This window comes from Lactuca virosa, chromosome 1 (genome assembly GCF_052849685.1).
Source record: "Lactuca virosa cultivar CGN04683 chromosome 1, Lactuca_virosa_CGN04683_v6, whole genome shotgun sequence".
Classification (NCBI taxonomy): Eukaryota; Viridiplantae; Streptophyta; class Magnoliopsida; order Asterales; family Asteraceae; genus Lactuca; species Lactuca virosa.
In genome coordinates this window covers 120,922,986-120,942,125 of record NC_136426.1, presented here as the reverse complement: position 1 = coordinate 120,942,125, position 19,140 = coordinate 120,922,986, and the positions used below count along the sequence as shown (strand labels likewise).

At 39.5% G+C, this 19,140-nt stretch overlaps 1 protein-coding gene across 2 annotated transcripts; it reads left to right on the top strand.

The window, feature by feature from the left end:
* The first annotated feature begins 14,418 nt into the window (after positions 1–14,418).
* On the top strand, positions 14,419–17,096 carry LOC145157462 (zinc finger protein JACKDAW-like). 2 transcript variants are annotated; one of them, XM_079076502.1, is made up of 4 exons: positions 14,419–14,835; positions 15,071–15,411; positions 15,504–15,903; positions 16,005–17,096. In XM_079076502.1, exons 2-4 carry the CDS (start codon positions 15,270–15,272, stop codon positions 16,888–16,890), a joined length of 1,428 nt encoding a protein of 475 aa, XP_078932628.1. In that variant the 5' UTR covers positions 14,419–14,835; positions 15,071–15,269; the 3' UTR covers positions 16,891–17,096. The 2 variants fall into 2 exon arrangements, with proteins under 2 accessions (XP_078932628.1, XP_078932625.1); XM_079076499.1 differs by having other exon boundaries at positions 14,419–15,411.
* Positions 17,097–19,140: the final 2,044 nt, after the last annotated feature.

Sequence of the window (19,140 nt, the reverse complement as noted above, 5' to 3'; positions counted from 1 at the left end):
ACTTCCATAAACATATGTTTTTGTTATGTTCGAGTACATCTATTTTTAGACCCGATTTTGTGTAACTAAAGTATAGACAATCACATATGTCACTATTTTTAGGTAGTTAACAAATGACATCAACCATTTTTTACAAGAAATGGTTCATATTTAGCATATCATCATAATGCATGTAAATGTCCAATGGATAAACTCATTTAAACTTATAACAAGCTTGTAAATCGCGATTTTCATGTGTGTATGTATCAGATTTTCGACATCATATGCTCAAATCATTCCACAAACAAGTTGGTGCATGCAAAAATCCATTGGGTAAACGAAACTTTATTTGTATCCCCCCCCCCCCCCGAAAAGCATGAAAAACACGAAAAACTTGGTGGTATGAAGCTCACCTTGGTTATTTCGTGTGTGGTAAGGAGGAGAGTGAAGAAGATTTCGAGCCTAGCTTTGGGCTTGAAGGTCTTCTTGAAGATGTTGGTGTTCTAGGATGCTAGCACACGAAAAATGAGTGTGTAAACATGTAGATTCTATCTTAAAGATACATAAAACACTTATGATTGTTTCAACTACTAGAGAGAGGTCGAATATACTTACCAAAAGGGCTCTAAATCCGACTTGGAGATGAAAGTTTTGAAGAAGCTTGAGTTTGCTCTAGGGAATGTTTGAGAAAATGTGGAAATGGTTAGAGGGAAAAGGCCTCTCGGCCGCAACCCTTAAATGGGGAGGGGTAGGACCTTTTCTTGATGCATGATGGGTAATAGTGCCATGCATGGAGGCATGGAAGGTAATTGTATGTATGGAATGGAAGCTTGAAGGATAAAGTAGTGTAAAGGCATGAGGTGTCACCACCATTTGTAATTTCTTTTCTCTTTTTTTTTGTCTAAACCCAAACCGAAACCTCATAAGGTTTTCGGCCTTCATGGGCTTATTAATAGGGTTCTCGGTGTTTGGTTGGGCCAATCCAAGAGTTTTAGGCCTTTGAGTGGGTATGGGCCTTCGGGCTTAATGTCACACCCCAAAACCGGAACGGCGGAAACGTTCTGGGGTGGAGGACGTCATGTCAAGTATCACAACATATGCAGTATAGTAATCAAAGTACAACAACCATTGCATTAATAGTAATAATTTTACATAGGTTACATTTTACAACAACATCAAAAGTAAATACAGAAAATAACATATAATGCAGCTCGGTACAAGGCTGTCTTCACAAAAGCTTCCGGAGTGTACCTGTCTATGGATGACCTGAGAATACAAGTTATTTTGAAAGCGAGTATCAACATTTTTAAATGCTGGTGAGTTCATAAGTATTTAATGACATTGGTATAAATACGTGTTTTACTTCAAAATAATCTCACACAATGATGGTGATTAGAATTTACAGAGTATAAGTATTTCTCCCAGAAAATCCTATATTTTCTAATAAAAGTAGTCTTCTACCAAGACCCAATCATTTTATGTTTAAGAAACATTTTACCTTAAAGGTACTATCATTATCAAAATATAATTTATACTTTAAAGAATATGTGAGAAGATCACAATCAAAAGTAATAGGGAAAATAATATTTTTACCTCAGCAGTAACACTGCTGGCTAAAAGTAAATAAAACATAGACTCCAGGTGTTATTGAATGATCAACATGCCTCGGAGAGTCTAAAAGAATGAAGTACGGACTCCAGACGGTATCGAATGAGCAATACGTCTCGCAAAGTCTAAAAGGATGAAGGTACAGACTCCAGGCGGTATCAAATGAGCAATACGTCTAGCAAAGTCTAAAAGAATGAAGTACAGACTCCAGACGGTATCAAATGAGCAATACGTCTAGCAAAGTCTAAAAGAATGAAGTACAGACTCCAGACGGTATCAAATGAGCATTACGTCTAGCAAAGTCTAAAAGTAAATAAAAGGGTGAATGTGAACTCGTATGTAACCATGCTGATTGACGATCGAATACCTGATGACCCTCCAGGTCACACGTAGTATGGTGACATTATGTCACCCCTAGGCCTATTCGGCTCGGACTGTAGCTAGCAGTCGGGATGTGGGAGTGCCTGTCCCGTATAGATCTATACACATGATGTCCGCTCTCCCTCCAGGAGACTCTGGTTACAAGGTGATAGCACTAGGAAGCGTCGTATCGGGAAGTAGAACGTCACATTCTATTTATAGTATTAAAGTAATGGTATAGACTCACGAATGAACTGACTCCTGTGTAATCCTTCGTACTAGACAGAGTAAATAGAATCTCCTAACTATTCCTATAATAGTTACTAGTATTTTAGGTATATGAACAATGGAAGGATGCCTTTGCCACCCAAAGGAAATGAACTGGCTGATAGAACTTTTATGACTATATATGTATAGATGATATATAACTAATATTTAAACGTCCTTCGGACGGATAACCGATACCCTAAAGCCACATCCAAACAAGGAAAAGGAGTTAGAGCGAGCTAGCCTTCCTAAGTCCTTTAAACATTACTTATATAACTATACATATACAGGCATGCATTTGTCAATATAAAAGCATAAAAGAAATTTTGGTAAAACCTTTGGAAAAGCTTTAATAATCTAAAAAGGGATATTCATACTTTAAAAGAGATTTGATTTGAAAACCTTTAGCTGGATAAAGCAGTTTAACATGCAAAAATCTATTTGCTATACAGTTATTAATCACATGTGATTGATCTAATAACTGTATAGTTCAACTTGTATTCCCCCCCTATAAAAGCATTTAAAATCATTTAAAAGGTTGATTCAGGGGTATGAACTCACCTGACGTGGGTGATTCGGATGAACGGATGGTATAGGATGCTAAGTGTCAAGTGAGGACTTGAACACACACGCGAATCCTATTTAACATGTAGTGATACATTTAAGTATCTAATTAGTCATTTAATAACTAATTATGCAAGTAAGGACATCATAATGCATGAAAACACTTTGATACAAGTGCTAGGAGTACCAAGGGTTGCATATAAAGAGAGTATGGCCTCACATTGGAGTTTACTCCTCAAATGGTGGCCCTTAGGGGTGTTTACGGTTTCTGGACCACTTCCCCCATGAGTTTACGGCCGTAAACTCATGGAAGTGGTGCCATTGGGTGTTCTAAGGTCTTATATCACTCAAGGAAGTAAGCTAGACTCGAATCTAGGGCTTAGGAAGTGACTAGGGCTCAAAATGGACCCTTGGTGGAGTTTGCATTCATAAACACATGAGCTTACGGCCGTAAACTCATGTTTGCCCACCCATTTCGTGTTTTGGTGTTTCTAGGTTAAGCATGCAAGGTTCTAGTCATTTATACAAGCCATAGGAGGTGTTAGGGGCACAATATCACTCCTTTATAGAGTTTACGGCCCAAGGACCAATTCCTTATGAGTTTACGGCCATAAACTCTATGAGGACATGGTTTCTTTGATGTTTAAGGTCCCTAGTTCAATGGTGGTTGGTTCTAGGCTAAGTTTTGGGCATAAGGAAGGAAGAAAGGGCATCATTGCACCCTTAAAGGGAGTTTACGGCCCAAGAACATGACTTGGCCGTAAACTCTCATTCATCCATTGATTCTTGATGTTTCTAAGCCCTAAACATGTTAAACCTAATGTACAACGAGTTAGAACAAGAGTACTTACAATCTAGGAGCTTGAATGGTCGGCTTTGGCCAAGAACACTAGTGTGTGTTCTTGGTGTTCTTGGTGAAACTTGAAGATCTATGAAAACATGAATTTCATGGATGAAAACATGTAAGATCACTAGTTCAAGTAGGATATCAACTAGTTAGGACGAGAAACTTACGAGTTTTGGAGATCGGGGACGAAGAACGGGATGATAGTTGAGAGAATTTGAGCCAAAGGAAAGGGTGGAATGAACAAATGGCCAACCTTTCACCTTTTAAGGTGGAGTTTACGGCCCAGATGGAGTTTACGGCCGTAAACTCCCATGTGGTGGCCGTGAACTCCAGGTCAAGGTGTTTCAGGCCCGTTCGTTGTACTATAGCTTTGGCAGATAAACCCCGACACTTATCCCTTAAGTGTACAAGGCTCGGAACGCTCCAATAGACTCTAAATTGTGCTAAATGATAGCAGGAATAAGTCTGACACTAATTTGGGTTGACTGGCTGAGCTTTCAAAGCAATGGAATTTGGGTTGTCACACTTAATTTGTTTGAATAAGAAGGTTTTCGGTTTCAATAAGGCCCAAAGGAAAAAGGGTTTTCGGCCTAGGGTTTACTTGGGCCGAGAACTCCTAAGCACAAGCCCAACATTCGATTTTGTTTAGCTATTAGGTTAAACTTGGGCTTATAAGAGGATATTACAACTTGATTCTTAGTGTATGCACATATGTATTCATATAACATTGCCATTTTTGAAATTCAATAATCTAATGCAACGGGGTTACATAGAGGAATTGTTTGTACATGAATACAACCTTGACCCTAATTTATCTAGTTGTGACAACATCCTCACGTTATAGGGAATTTCGTCCGGAAATTAGTTGTAGAGTGGCTTTCAAGAACTACGGAAGAGATGCGGATACTTTTGCATCATTTGGTCTTCGCGTTCCTAGGTGAACTCAGGTGCTCGTTTGGCACTCCATCGGACCTTTACAATGGGAATCCGACTTTGGTTTGGTCGTTTCATTACATATCCATTATTTCCATGGGTTCCTCGACAAACTGAAGATATTCATTCATCTCAATCTCATCAAGCGGGTCAACGAGAGTTTCGTCAGATAGGCATTTCTTTAGGTTTGACACATGAAAGACAGGGTGTACATTGCTGAGCTCTGGTGGTAACTACAGCTTGTAAGCCACCGGACCGATCCTGGCAAGGATCTTGAATGGTCTGATGTATCTTGGATTCAATTTTCCCTGCCTTCCAAAGCAGATCATCCCTTTCCAGGGAGAGACCTTTAGTAGTACGCGATCACCGACTTGAAATTGCAGGGGCTTCCGTCATCTGTCTGCATAGCTCTTTTGTAGGTCTCTGGACGCCTTTAGTGGTTCCCTAATCTGAACATTCTTCTTAGATGTTTCCCTAATAACCTCGGGCCCGGTGAGTGTGCTGTTTAATACTCACCCTTTTGCCAGTTGTGTATCCCCCACCTCAGCCCAACAGAGAGGTGATCTGCATTTACGCCCATATAGAGCCTCAAAGGGAGCGACCTTGATACTTGTGTGATAGCTATTGTTATATGAGAATTCGATCAGTGAAAATTGAATATCCCATGCCTTGAAAAAGTCTTTCACACATGCTCTTAGAATATCTTCCAATGTCTGGATGGTCCTCTCACTCTGTCTATCTGTTTGGGGATGGTAAGCAGTACTCATATCGTGCCGAGTTCCTAATGACCTCTGAAGTGACTTCCAAAACCGAGAGGTAAATCTACTATCCCTATCAGAGATAATAGATACTAGAACGCCGTGTAATCTCACGATCTCTTTTAAATAGGTCCTAGTCAACATCTCCATTTTATCAGTTTCCTTTATTGGCAGGAAGTGAGCGGATTTGGTTAATCGGTCGACGATTACCCAGATAGTGTCAAGTCTGCCCGCTGACTTGGGCAACTTGGTTATGAAATCCATTGTTATCCATTCCAACTTCCACTCGGGTATTTCTGGCTGCTGTAATAGACCTGACGGCTTCTGATACTCTACCTTAACTTTGGCGCAAGTCAGGCACTTGCTTACGTAGGTAGCAATTTCGGATTTCATATTCGGCCACCAATAATGTTGCTTGAGATCCAGGTACATTTTATCAGAACCTGGATGGACGGAGTACTTTGTCTTGTGGGCTTCATTCATAACCATGTCTCTGAACCCACCAAATTTTGGGGTCCAGATTCGGTCCATGAGGTAGTAGGCTCCGTCCTATTTGATTGTAAGATTATTGTCCATCCCCCGCAAGGCTTCATTTGCGATGTTTTCTGGTTTCAACGCTTCCAGTTGAGCCTCTTTGATTTGAGAAGACAAGTGGGAATGGATGGTCATCATTAGTGTTCTTACTCGGCGACCCGAGTACTCTTTCCGGATTAGGGCATCAGCCACCACATTGGCTTTGCCAGGGTGGTACCGGATCTCGCATTTGTAATCGTTCAGCAACTCCACCCATCGCTGCTGCCTCATATTTAACTCTTTCTGGTTTAGGATATGTTGGAGGCTTTTGTGATCTGTAAAAATGGTGCACTTTGTACCGTAGAGGTAGTTCCTCCAAATCTTTAGTGAAAACACGACTGCTCCTAACTCCAAGTCATGTGTTGGGTAGTTCACTTCATGGTTCTTTAGTTGTCTTGACGCCTAAGCTCTGACTTTACCTTGCTGCATAAGTACACAGCCTAAACCTTGACTGGATGTGTTGCAATAAACCACGAAGTCTTCTGTCCCTTTTGGGAGAGACAAGACCGGGGCACTGCATAGAGCTTGTTTCAAAGTTTGGAAAGCAGCCTGTTGTTTCTTCTCCTAGATCAAGGGTGCACCCATTTAAGTTAAAGCGGTGAGCGCCTTGGCAATCTTAGAGAAATTCTGTATGAACCTCCTATAGTAACCAGCGAGGCCTAAGAATTTCCTGATCTCCGTTGGGGTTCTTGGGGTTGCCCAGCCTTTAATTACTTTGACCTTGGAGGGGTCCACATGTATTCCCTTCTTACTGACCACATGGCCCAGAAAATCCACCCTTCGAATCCAAAACTCTCATTTGGAGAACTTTGCATACAACTTCTCCGCCCTTAATGTTTCCAGAACCTGTCGCAGATGTTGTCTGTGTTCTTCTTTACTTCGTGAATATACGAGTATATCATCGATCAAAACAATCACGAAGTTGTCGAGGTAGGGTTGGCAGACTCGGATCATCAGGTCCATAAATGCCGCAGGCGCATTTGTTAGGCCGAAGGGCATCACTATGAAGTCATAGTGACCATAGCGGGTTTGGAATGCCGTCTTGGGGATGTCTTCTTCTCGGACTTTTAGTTGGTGGTACCCAGACCTTAAATCTATCTTTGAAAAATAACTTGCTCCTTGAAGCTGGTCAAATAGATCATCGATCCGGGGAAGGGGGTATCGATTCTTGACGGTGAGGTTGTTGAGTTCACGGTAATCGATGCACATACGAAACGACCCATCCTTCTTCTTTATGAATAATACCGGAGCTCCCCAGGGTGAGAAGCTTGGCCTTATAAACCCCTTGTCCAGTAATTCACTTAATTGACTGGAAAGCTCTTGCATCTCTGCAGGAGCTAATCTGTGCGGCAACTTGGCGATTGGTGTGGCTCCAGGTATCAAGTCGATCCGAAATTTGACTTGTCGTTCGGGATGTATCCCCGGAAGGTCTTCGGGAAACACGTCGGGAAAATCGCACACCTCTGGGATGTCTTTAATGTTCTTTTCTTCTTTCTTTTTATCGACTACATGAGCTAAAAAGGCGTAGTTCATTTTATGTAAACACTTATGTGCCTTGATACACGAGATGAGACGAAGGTTCGTACCAGGTTTATCGCCATATATAACCAGGGTTTCATTGTCGGATAGGTGAAGGCGAACGGCCTTCTCGTAGCACATAATATCGGCATGGTGGGGGCTTAACCAGTCCATGTCGATGATCACATCAAAACTCCTAATTGTAACCGACATTAAGTCAACTCGAAAGGAGTGGTTATTTAAAGTTAGTGTGCACCCTATGAATACATCGTTTGTTGTTTCTGTCTTTCCGTTAGCCATTTCAACGGTAAATGTTTCATTTAATGCCTGAGGATTTTGGTTGAGTAGATGCTTAAACTTATGACTCACAAAGCTTCGATCTGTCCCACTATTAAATAAAATGCATGCATAAATGTTGTTAAGGAGGAACGTACCAGTGACCACTGCGGGATCCTTCACTGCCTCTTCATGTCCTATTTCTAGGACTCTTTCCGTTCCCCCTGTGTTCTTGTTGTTGGCCTTTAGACAATTTCTTTTGTAGTGACTCGTTTCTCCACACCCATAACATGCTTGAATTACACCAGCATTGGTAGGTTGTTTGGTCTGTTGTGTTGGTGCTCTGCAGTATCGGGTCGTGTGCCCCTTCCTATTGTTGTTGGTGCAGTGCATCTCTCGGCATGCACCGTTGTGGTGAAAGTTGCATTTATCACACTTCGGGATATTTCCCGCATATGGCTTGGTAGGTGCGGGTGTGGCAGGAGTGGTAGCGGCATGAATCGCCATGATCTGTTGCTTCTTTGCAGCCTCCTGAGTTTGTTGCCCTTTCCTTTTGTTTCCTGAGTTTTTCTTGTTATCATTCCATGGTCATATAGCTTTTGCGCAAGGCGCTTGGCGCTGTTGAACGTTGTTGGGTTGCAGCAATCACATTCCCTTGAATCGGGGGAGTTAGTCCCCAAATGAAACGTTCAACCTTCTTATTTTCAGAGGTGATCATTCCCGGACACAGGATCGCCAGGTCGCTGAATCTGGCAGTGTAAGCTTCAATGTCATAGTCTTTCACAGTGAGATTCCATAATTCATGTTCGAGTTTTTGTACCTCACCTCTAGGGCAGTACGCTTCAAGCATCATGGTTTTGAGGTCCTCCCAAGTCATTGAGTTCGCCACTGGGAGTGTTAGAGCCTTGATGTGGCCATTCCACCATGTAAGGGCTCTATCGGCAAAAGTACAGGATGCGAATTTAACTTTGCTTTCCTTCGGGTAGCCACAAATCTCAAAGACTGACTCCGTCTTTTCAAACCATGGAGTTAGGGCTATTACACATCCACGTCCGTTGAATGGCTTTGGTTTTCCGTTTGTAAAGTCTTTTTATGTGCATGCTCGTTGAAGCCCTTGATTAACCCCATGGTTGGAACTGCCCATTCTATTTCCGTTCCCGCCTCCATTCGCACCATTATTGTTGATATGTGCCAGAGCAGCAGTGACTGCGGCTAAAACTGCTGCCTGGAATGTGGCCGAATCCATTTGTGGTGGAGGCGGCGGTGGCGGTGGTGCTGTTGTGTTGTTCTTGTGTCCGTTGTATCTTTCGGGCGGCATTCTACTGCCACAAGTGGAATTTGTTATGTTTTTTACAAGGGTTATGATGTGGATAATATTGTAATGAGAATTGTATTTAGATATGTCAAGTCTAGTGGTTATCTACCATTATTTGTACATATAATTGAAATCTTGTTTTACCAAATAAAAATGAATAGATATGACATAGCAGATAACAACATCCATAAATAAAAACACATGTTTGTTTCATTACTCATAAAGTAAAGGTACATAACTTTTGGCAAATTGACCTTTATAAGGTCTACAATACATCAAGATAATAATCTGACAGCATAACAACCCTCCAAATAGTGTAATCACTTAGACGTAGGGTCGGTCCTACATACAAAATAGAAGAAAAGGGTAGCACTAACGCATACACAAAAATCTAGTCTATCATAGCTGGTGAGTAGGATAGATCCTACACACGTCGAGTAGTCCCCTGCGGTGCCTGAGATGAGGTAGAAGCACCCTGCAGCTCGGCTAGTCGGCGCTCGGCTACCAGTACTCTCTCCTCAAGGGCAACATGTCTCTCCTGATATTCCATTACTTTCGCTAGTGTGGTAGTAAGGTCCTCGACGAGTCGGTCCATAGGGTAGTAATCCCTCTCGAGGTCTCAGGTGCGTGCGGCCGTGACCACCATAGTAGCCCTCATTTCCATGACTCGGTTGGCTATCGTCTGAGCCTGATCTCCAATGTCTGAAATCCTCCGGACCATGACTAGAAGGGCTCGGTCTGGGGGTCCTCCATGGAGAAGGTCATAAAATCCTCGCTTCATCCCAAAAGGTGGGCGTTGCCCCTGATGCCAGCTCCATCTCTCAAGATCATAGGCCCATGGGGTGTAGGGCCATTATAGCCCCATCGGTGTGCTGGTACCCTAGCCATGTAGGGAGGGTCGATGACTTCGGTCTCTACGTCCGACTCATCTTATCTATCTCCTCATCTACTTCCTCCTCGATCTCCTCTGTTTCTTCTTCCATGAGCTCTTCGGGGTTCTCCTCTGGATCTTCCTCGATCCACCCCCCGTTCCCCTGGTTGGGGAAGTAGGGGTCTCCCGGAAGATGAAATCCTGCCATCTGTATGTACGATAATATAAGTATAAGAAGTACATGAAAGGTTCATAATGCGCTAAAATACTCCTGTAGTATTTTAATTCTTTATGTTTGGTTCCATAGTGCTTTTTGGTATAAGGTTGGTAAGTTTTAGATTCGTTGTCCACCTCGACCACTCCTAAACACATGTTGGTCATATATCGGATAAATATAGTTGATCAGGCTATATTTACGCTAGATATGACTACATAACTGTCTAAGTTTGATCGCGATGTCTAACTCTTCTAAATACTTTTTATTTTTTTCTTGTTATGACACTACCCTTAATATGCACACATATATGTATACTTTCTATAAAATACTTATATCTTTAAAGTATATTTTTAGTCGGAGTGTTTTTAGTCCCATTGTATTTATAGTTGTATATCTTGTATGGTTAGATATACTAGTTCACTATAAACAATGCTCTGATACCAATCTGTCACACCCCCGAACCAGGACGGCGGAAACGTCTGGGGGAGGATGACGTCATTGTATAGTATCATAATAATTGAATATAAATGAAACATAGAAACCCACACAAAATATATTAAGAATACAAACTTACATAGTTTACATAATGTATTTGTTCAAAAGTTCATAACCAAGACAGAAAAGTAAAATTTCCATAACGCAACAAAAATCGAATTCCCAATGACTTAAGTACCTACTTACTGGTTCCCTGAGAATACAAGTCATTTTGAAAAGCGTCAACTATAAAGTTGGTGGATTCATAAGCATGTTTGTATGAAAACGATTTGCAACTACTTTGTTTGAAAAATTTTGTATCTTTCCAGAAAATCCAAAATTTTCTATAAAAATGGTTGTATGCCTTGTACCAAAGACTAAAAATGTATATATGCGTGTACTTTGTATCTTGTAATTGTGCGTTCCCAGAAAATCCAATATTTTCTGATGTATGAAAAATTGTAGTCTTAAATCCCAAGACCGGAATAGTATATTGAAAAGTAATATGTAGTTCTATATTTTTATAAAACCGGTGAAGTGTAAACTTCCCGTAAATCAAGATAGCATTGTTAATCCCTATGTGAGTTATTATAACCATACTTAATGTGACTGTTATGCCTGTACGACATTCTTCAGGCGTCGGAATCGGTAAGATATTTGTCACCCTAGACTGTCCCGTCTAGCTGTAGCGAACAGCTCAGGTGTGGGGTTGTCAAACCCCGTATAGATCTATACACAACTATATCGCTCTCCCTCCAGGAGACTCTGGTTATAATACAGGACGTAAAATGTACGCTAGGTAGGTACGGTGAAGTGAATGTCTCACTAGAGCATTAACGGATTTACGCGAACTACGACTCCCTTATATTGTATAACGAAATGATTTTCACTATTTGAAATTTTACGACAGTTTTTTATGACACGCGTTTTATGAGTTTCATGACATACGTTTTATGACATGTGTCTTATGACACACTAACTATACTGTCATCAATTTGTTTTCTATACCATTTTGTGTAAGCTATTTATAACACTTTATATAAATGGTCAATAGTTAATATGTCTAGTATTGATATATGTTGGTAAAATAGCATAATATTCTTATGTTTAACCCCACAAAAATAGTGACGACAATAATTACGACCATTTTTACTAAAAAGGTTTATTTTTAGTAAAAAATTCCAACAACTTGTAGTTGCACTTTTCATATATTACCAGTTAAAAATTTGTAACACCAAAACAGTTTAATTTGGTCAACTTTGTTGGGTCCCGATTTTTATAAAGATCATACTATGACCTCAATACTTTTATATTTATAAAATTTTAACTTGTAAAAGTAGGACATGTAATTACCCAAAGATCAAAAATATTTGGAACTTCCATAAACATATGTTTTTGTTATGTTCGAGTACATCTATTTTTAGACCCGATTTTGTGTAACTAAAGTATAGACAATCACATATGTCACTATTTTTAGGTAGTTAACAAATGATATCAACCATTTTATACAAGAAATGGTTCATATTTAGCATATAATCATAATGTATGTAAATGTCCAATGGATAAACTCATTTAAACTTATAATAAGCTTGTAAATCACAATTTTCATGTGTGTATATATGAGATTTTCGACATCATATGCTCAAAACATTCCATAAACAAGTTGGTGCATGCAAAAATCCATTGGGTAAACGAAACTTGACTTGTATCCCCCCTCCCCCCCCCCCCCCAGAAAAACATGAAAAACACGAAAAACTTGGGTGTATGAAGCTTACCTTGGTTATTTCATGTGTGGTAAGGAGGAGAGTGAAGAAGATTTCGAGCCTAGCTTTGGGCTTGAAGGGCTTCTTGAAGATGTTGGTGTTCTAGGACGCTAGCACACTAAAAATGAGTGTGTAAACATGGAGATTCTAGCTTAAAGATGCATAAAACACTTATGATTGTGTCGACTACTAGAGAGAGGTCGAATATACTTACCAAAAAAGCTCTAAATCCGACTTGGAGATGAACGTTTTGAAGAAGCTTGAGTTTGCTCTAGGGAATGTTTGAGAAAATGTGGAAATTGTGAGAGGGAAAAGGCCTCTCGGCCGCAACCCTTAAATGGGGAGGGGTAGGACCTTTTCTTGATGCATGATGGGTAATAGGGTGTCATGCATAGAGGCATGGAAGGTAATTGTATGTACGTCATGGAAGCATGAAGGATAAAGTAGTGTAAAGGCATGAGGTGCCACCATCATTTGTAATTTCTTTTCTCTTTTTTTGTCTAAACCCAAACTGAAACCTCATAAGGTTTTCGGCCTTCATGGGCTTTTTAATAGGGTTCTCGGTCTTTGGTTGGTCAAATCCAAGAGTTTTCGGCCTTTGAGTGGGTATGGGCATTCAGGCTTAAATTGGCCCAATAAGAAGGTTTTCGGTTTTAATAAGGCCCAAAGGAAAAAGGGTTTTCGGCCTAGGGTTTACTTGGTCCGAGAACTCCTAAGCACAAGTCCAACATTCAATTTTGTTTAGCTATTAGGTTAAACTTGGGCTTATAAGAGGATATTACAACTTGATTCTTAGTGTATGCACATATGTATTCATATAACATTGCCATTTTTGAAATTCAATAATCTAAGGCAACAAGGTTAAATAGAGGAATTGTTTGTACATGAATACAACCTTGACCCTAATTTTGCAAGTTGTGACAAAAAGAGAGAAAACATTTGTGATTGATCATGAGACAAAGGGGTTAGGATTTCAGTGGTGAAGGAGGTGGTCGGCGTTAGAGAGGATGAAGGTAGAGGAGGTGGCCGACGAGGCTGAAGCGGATTGAGAGACGCAATGGAGAGGACAAAGTGAAGTCCCATTCAAGAAGAGGAGAAAGGAAAATATGGGTAGGATCATTTTCTCAATCAAATTATTTTCTTAGCGGACTGAATCAAACCTTGAGGACTGAGTAAAAGGCGACAACTGACGATATCAAACTAACGCATTGACTCAGACCGAGTTAGGTCCTACCTTTTACTGAACCTAGGAAGAGGCAAAACAAACAACCCTTATGTGTTTTACTAGTTCAATATAGGGCTATTTCTTCGAGTCTAAGCATACAAAGATCACACACATCTCATACAGGCTTGTATTTGAATCAAGAAAGCAGAGATAGATATCACACATCTAATACAAGGCTATTTTTTTGAGGTTAAGCTACACACATAAATCAGAAGCATATGGGATATTTTACTAGTTCTAACATGAATAAATAAGGTCTTAAACATGTCTAATAATTCAAAAACAATCCCAAAATTTGAGGCACCCACAAATATCACAAACATCCAATAAGGGGTTGCATTTACTAGTTCTTACATGATGAAAGGACCTAGAAGCATAGATGATGCCATTTACTAGTTTTAACAAATATAAGAAGCATGAAGGATTCATTGTACATCCGCACGAAATTAGAAGCATGACATTCATGGCTAGGGCTCGTAATCGTGGACCCGGTGGTAGTGGTGTTCGTCCGACAGAAGAAAAGAGAAGCCAGGTGGTGGTGTTGTTCGTCCGGTAATAAGTTAATTTTCGTCAAATTTGTTATTTGATTATTTATGTCTTAGTGCGGAACTTTAATTTTGGAATTGTATTTTCCAAAACTGAAATTGATAAAAAGGAAATATGTTTTTATATGTAATTTGTAATTTTGCATGGAAGAAACTAAATTAAGAAACTTAAGGTATTCCACGCTGAAAACCTACATGTTAAAATTCCAAAGATCCGATATTGCAAGCTAAAAAGATGTGGTCAATCTGAGTCCATGGCTGGCCTACTGTACATGGAAGCCGTGCAAGATAAGGCTCACTCCATTCCATTTCTCTTTCTTTCTCTATGTGTGTTTTTCTGTGTGTGAGAGAGAAACAGAAATATTCTTTTTTGAAGTAGCTATCATGTGTGTGTTTTTTCTGTATGATATATATGATTCAAACAAAGGCAAAAAGACGAACATCTGCCTCACAACTTGCTTCAAAACTCGAGAAAAATCCATGGAGTTTCTTTCTTTTTCTGGGTTTTCTTCATCTTTGAATAACACTTGATTTAATTTACACCCATCATCATCTTCATCTCCTCATCAGTATCTGCTGGTTACCAGCTCTTTTCTTCCTCATCACTTGCCTTTGTTGAATCGTTGTTACCTTCTTCAAGATTCGATAGAAATGATGCCTGGTTATGGGTTTTGTTCGTCTATGTAGAACAGCTATGTTATTGCCATAATCTTCATCTTTTACCTTCATCTGTGGTTATTAGGTAGAAGCTCTTTTGTTGATCATCACTTACCTTAGTTTGTTGTTTTTCTTCTTATACAACTCAATGAAAATGACGTCTGGTTATGGGTCATCTTCATCTTTGAAAAACACTTAAGTTGCAGCCATCATAATCATCATCATCATCATCTCTTCATCTTTTCATCTGTATTTACTAGTTAGCAGCTCTTTGATCTGTTATTCTTCACTCACGCAATTTTTTATTTTTCTTATTTAAGATTCAACGAAGAAAGACGTCTGGCCATGGATTTCCTTCATCGTTGAAAAACACTTAAGATACAGCCATCGTCGTCCCTTTCCTCCTCATCATCATCTTCATATATATTTTCATGTTCATCTGTATTTATCAGTGAAAAGCTCCCTTGTTGTCATCACTTACATCGTCTTCCGTTGTTTTTAATTAAAGATTCAACAAAAATGATGTCTGGTGATGGGTTCTCATCACCACCTTCTTCTCTCAGCTCATTCATCCACGACCCCATCCCAAACCCTAACCCTAACCCTAACCCTAATTCTTCCGTTTCAGGTAAACGAAAGCGTAATCAGGCCGGTAATCCAGGTAAACACGAACCCGTGTCCTTCTCTAATTATTTGATCTGAATACTTCTAAATTATATTTAACTTATCTTTCTTAATTATATGTATACGTAGATCCAGATGCGGAAGTGATAGCGTTATCCCCGACATCTCTAATGGCTACAAACCGATTCGTGTGCGAGATATGCAGTAAGGGTTTTCAAAGAGACCAGAATTTGCAGCTTCATAGAAGAGGACACAACCTTCCATGGAAGCTTAAGCAAAGAAACAAAAACGAAGTGATAAAGAAGAAAGTTTACATATGCCCGGAAAAAAGCTGTGTTCATCATGACCCTTCTCGAGCTCTTGGAGATCTCACCGGAGTTAAGAAGCATTTCAGCCGGAAACATGGAGAAAAGAAATGGAAGTGCGAAAAGTGTTCCAAAAAGTATGCAGTCCAATCCGATTGGAAAGCTCATAGTAAGATTTGTGGTACCAGAGAGTACAAGTGTGACTGTGGAACCCTCTTTTCCAGGTATCTACCTATTTCTACTTTACGTATTTAATTTCAGTATTAATGCTTCCAGATTTTCTCGGTATGTGTATAGATTTGCATGTTTCTGTATCTTAAAACAGGAAAGATAGCTTCATTACACATAGAGCATTTTGTGATGCGTTAATGGAAGAAAATTCGAGGATGACATCACTCACGGTGCTCCCAAGCATGCCACATCTGAGCTTTCGGAACGATCTGATGATTATGAACGGTGGTGGACCTGGTGGTGGTAGTGGTGGCGCCGGTAATACACAGTTTCAAGGTGTTTTTGGTGGCGGTTTAGAGAGTCCTCTGGATGTCAATGGATCCAAACAAAGATTGCCGATCTGGTTAGACCACAATGCCAACAATCCCCACCTCGAAAACACTAATAGTTCAACTTTCTTGGGCTCCTCAAGCTCCAACTACAACAATGGAGGAATGCTACAACCGGAGATGGTGAACTGGTTGAGTAGATATAATGGATTACCACAAGGGTTATCTTTAAAAGAAGAAGAAGAATCCCAAAAGGAGATGCAGTTGAACTCGATGTTTAATTACGGTGGTTCCAACACTCAAAACAATCTCATGTGTTCATCTCTGCCACCACCACCACCACCACCGGTAGCTAATATGTCAGCCACCGCTCTTCTACAGAAGGCAGCTCAAATGGGGTCAACAAGAAGCACAAACCCTGGAGTTTCTGGTGGAAAAGATAACGGATTTGGCCTCATGAGTACAGCTCTGTCCAGCTTATCAAGCCCTCGCAATGGTGAAAGATTGATGATGATGACGACAGCTCCAGCAGACGGGTCAAGGCAAAGCAAAGCAACCGGTGGCAATGAATTTGGCGACGGTGACTTAACTAGGGATTTCCTGGGTGTCGCAAGAAATGAAAGGAATGTCTCGTTTAGTTTACAACAAGAGCTAAGCAAGTTTGCTTCTTCAACAATGGCGTTTGACCAGTTCAACCGAAACCATGAATAAGAGAATCGGAACGCTATCACTTGTCACAGCTTGGACTACGTAATTTAAGCGACGCTTTTAGCATCAGGGATTGTCTTTAGTGACACTTTTATGGGCTTTTAGCTATGCCTTGTTGGACAATTTACTTTAGTGATGGATTCCTGTTACAAATTGCGACAGTGCATTTCAACAACGTTAATTAAATTACGTTGCAAAGTTTACTTTAATGACGGAAACTACATTTTTTTTACTTTTTAGATGCTAGATATATTGCTTCTAAGTGTTAGTTAAATATCTAAAATATTTAAATGTCCTTAAATTTGAGAAAGTCGCTCCAAACAAAATTTATTAATTTTTGCTGTAATATTTGCACAAAATAATTACTAATTTCAGACAGAATCGAATTTTAACAAGACCACATAATTAATACCACAATTTTGATAAATCTCAATGAACCAAACCGACGTTATAACTAACTTTCATGGATCAATGTCAATATGACAAATATCTAAATTGAAATGTTAGTAAAATAATTACAGGTATTTCCAAAATAAAACAATCTATATTACTCTCTCCTTTCAGATTGACTATATATAAATATAAGAATATATAATTTTTATAAATAGAATACGATAGAATTGCATATATTATTTTTAATATATATTTAGAAATTAAGACGAGTAGGGTTAACAGATAATGATAAGAGGGGGTGGTCTTGTGAATTGTCAGGAAGAAAAGGGAGAAGACAAAAGAGAGTGAAACAAAGGAGGTGTTTGCATTTGCATGTCTTTTATGGAAAGCTTTTTATGGTTTCTGTCACTTGGTACAACTGCTACTGCTACTGCTCTTGCTCTTTGTACTGTTTGGTCTGTGACACATGCAGCCCCACACACACTCTTTTTTTTACCACTTCCCGTCATTTTCTTCATTCATTCATAAATCTTTCGATAAACCAAGGAGATGGAAGCAGATGTGTAGGTCGTTGCCTTTTTAAACTTTATGTCACGTTTCTATGGATTTTCTTGAGTTCCGTTATCATCTTTGATATATCCTACATTTAATAATTCATTAAAACCATGGGAATATGTTCTTTTCCTAGGAGAAGCTATTACGTGTAAAGTTAGTTACCCAAAACACACATTGGATACTGCTGGTTTTGGGTATAAACCTTGTTTTAGTTGGAAGAAGAATCACAGCTATCTATATTAAGATATCTTCTCTATTTCATATGAAGATCTATTTGTTTTACATAACTATCAGCTATTAACAACTAAAACTAAGCACTGAGGCTTTGATTTTTTTTTTTTTTCGAAAAAGACTTTGATCTTTATTTGATAAAGGGCAAAACATATAAAATACCAACTGTTGACCATTCTCAAAAGTCAAACTGTGGTAGTTAATTAACTTTGAAAATATGATTTTGATATATGAAGATTATTGATAAAGTTTGGTTGATTTAAATGGAATTCAAATTTCAAAGTTGAAATGAAACGAGTGGGTCTAAAAGATGTTAAGAGTGGTAATAATCAAAATGAAGTCTTATATAATTATATGATTTCAATAATAGAAAAACTTTCGTTACCAACGACTTAAATGCGACCCTAAACAGTTAAAACCCGTTTCCAAAATAATATTTGCAAGAGAAATAGGTGAAAAGTGTTGGAGAATACAAAGTAAGTTGCTATATCACACATAAAATCATACAATCATCTTATATTATCATTCAACATTTTACACATGGATGGTATACATATTTATATAGGCCTAAACGACACAAACTAAGCGATGCAACGGTTCAAGAGGTGGCATTTATCCCAATCCCAACTAAGCCCAACTGTCACAATAATTACTATATACATATATCATTACAAGAAATGAAGGAATTATCAGCGACGCCTTTAGCGGTGACAAGTAATTTTCGCGTTAGTTGTTGCCGCTAAAGGTGGTTGTCGCTGCTAAAGGCGTCGCCGTTAATATCTTCACACTGTCGATCCACGTCAAATGTTATCTGTAAACCATGTCTGTTCGATCTACATTTCATCCGATGGTTGGAAATGAATACAATGCATACTATTAGCGGTGACGGCAATTGCGGCAACGTCTGACGCCGCTAATGCTCCAAAAAAAACGCGTTGATTTTTCCCTCTAGGTGTGTTGCCGCTACAAGCTACTTGCCGCCACAAAAACCCTACCGTCGTCGTTAATACATTTCGCCACAAAAGCCCTTCACATATAACCCCCCCCCCCCCGACTTCAACTATTTCCTGTCTT

Coding starts and splice junctions, on each gene's coding strand:
- LOC145157462 (XM_079076502.1), top strand. CDS start 15,270: ATGATGTCTGGTGATGGGTTCTCATCACCACCTTCTTCTCTCAGCTCA. Junction 15,412..15,503: donor TAATCAGGCCGGTAATCCAG/GTAAACACGAAC, acceptor ATGTATACGTAG/ATCCAGATGCGGAAGTGATA. Junction 15,904..16,004: donor TGTGGAACCCTCTTTTCCAG/GTATCTACCTAT, acceptor ATCTTAAAACAG/GAAAGATAGCTTCATTACAC.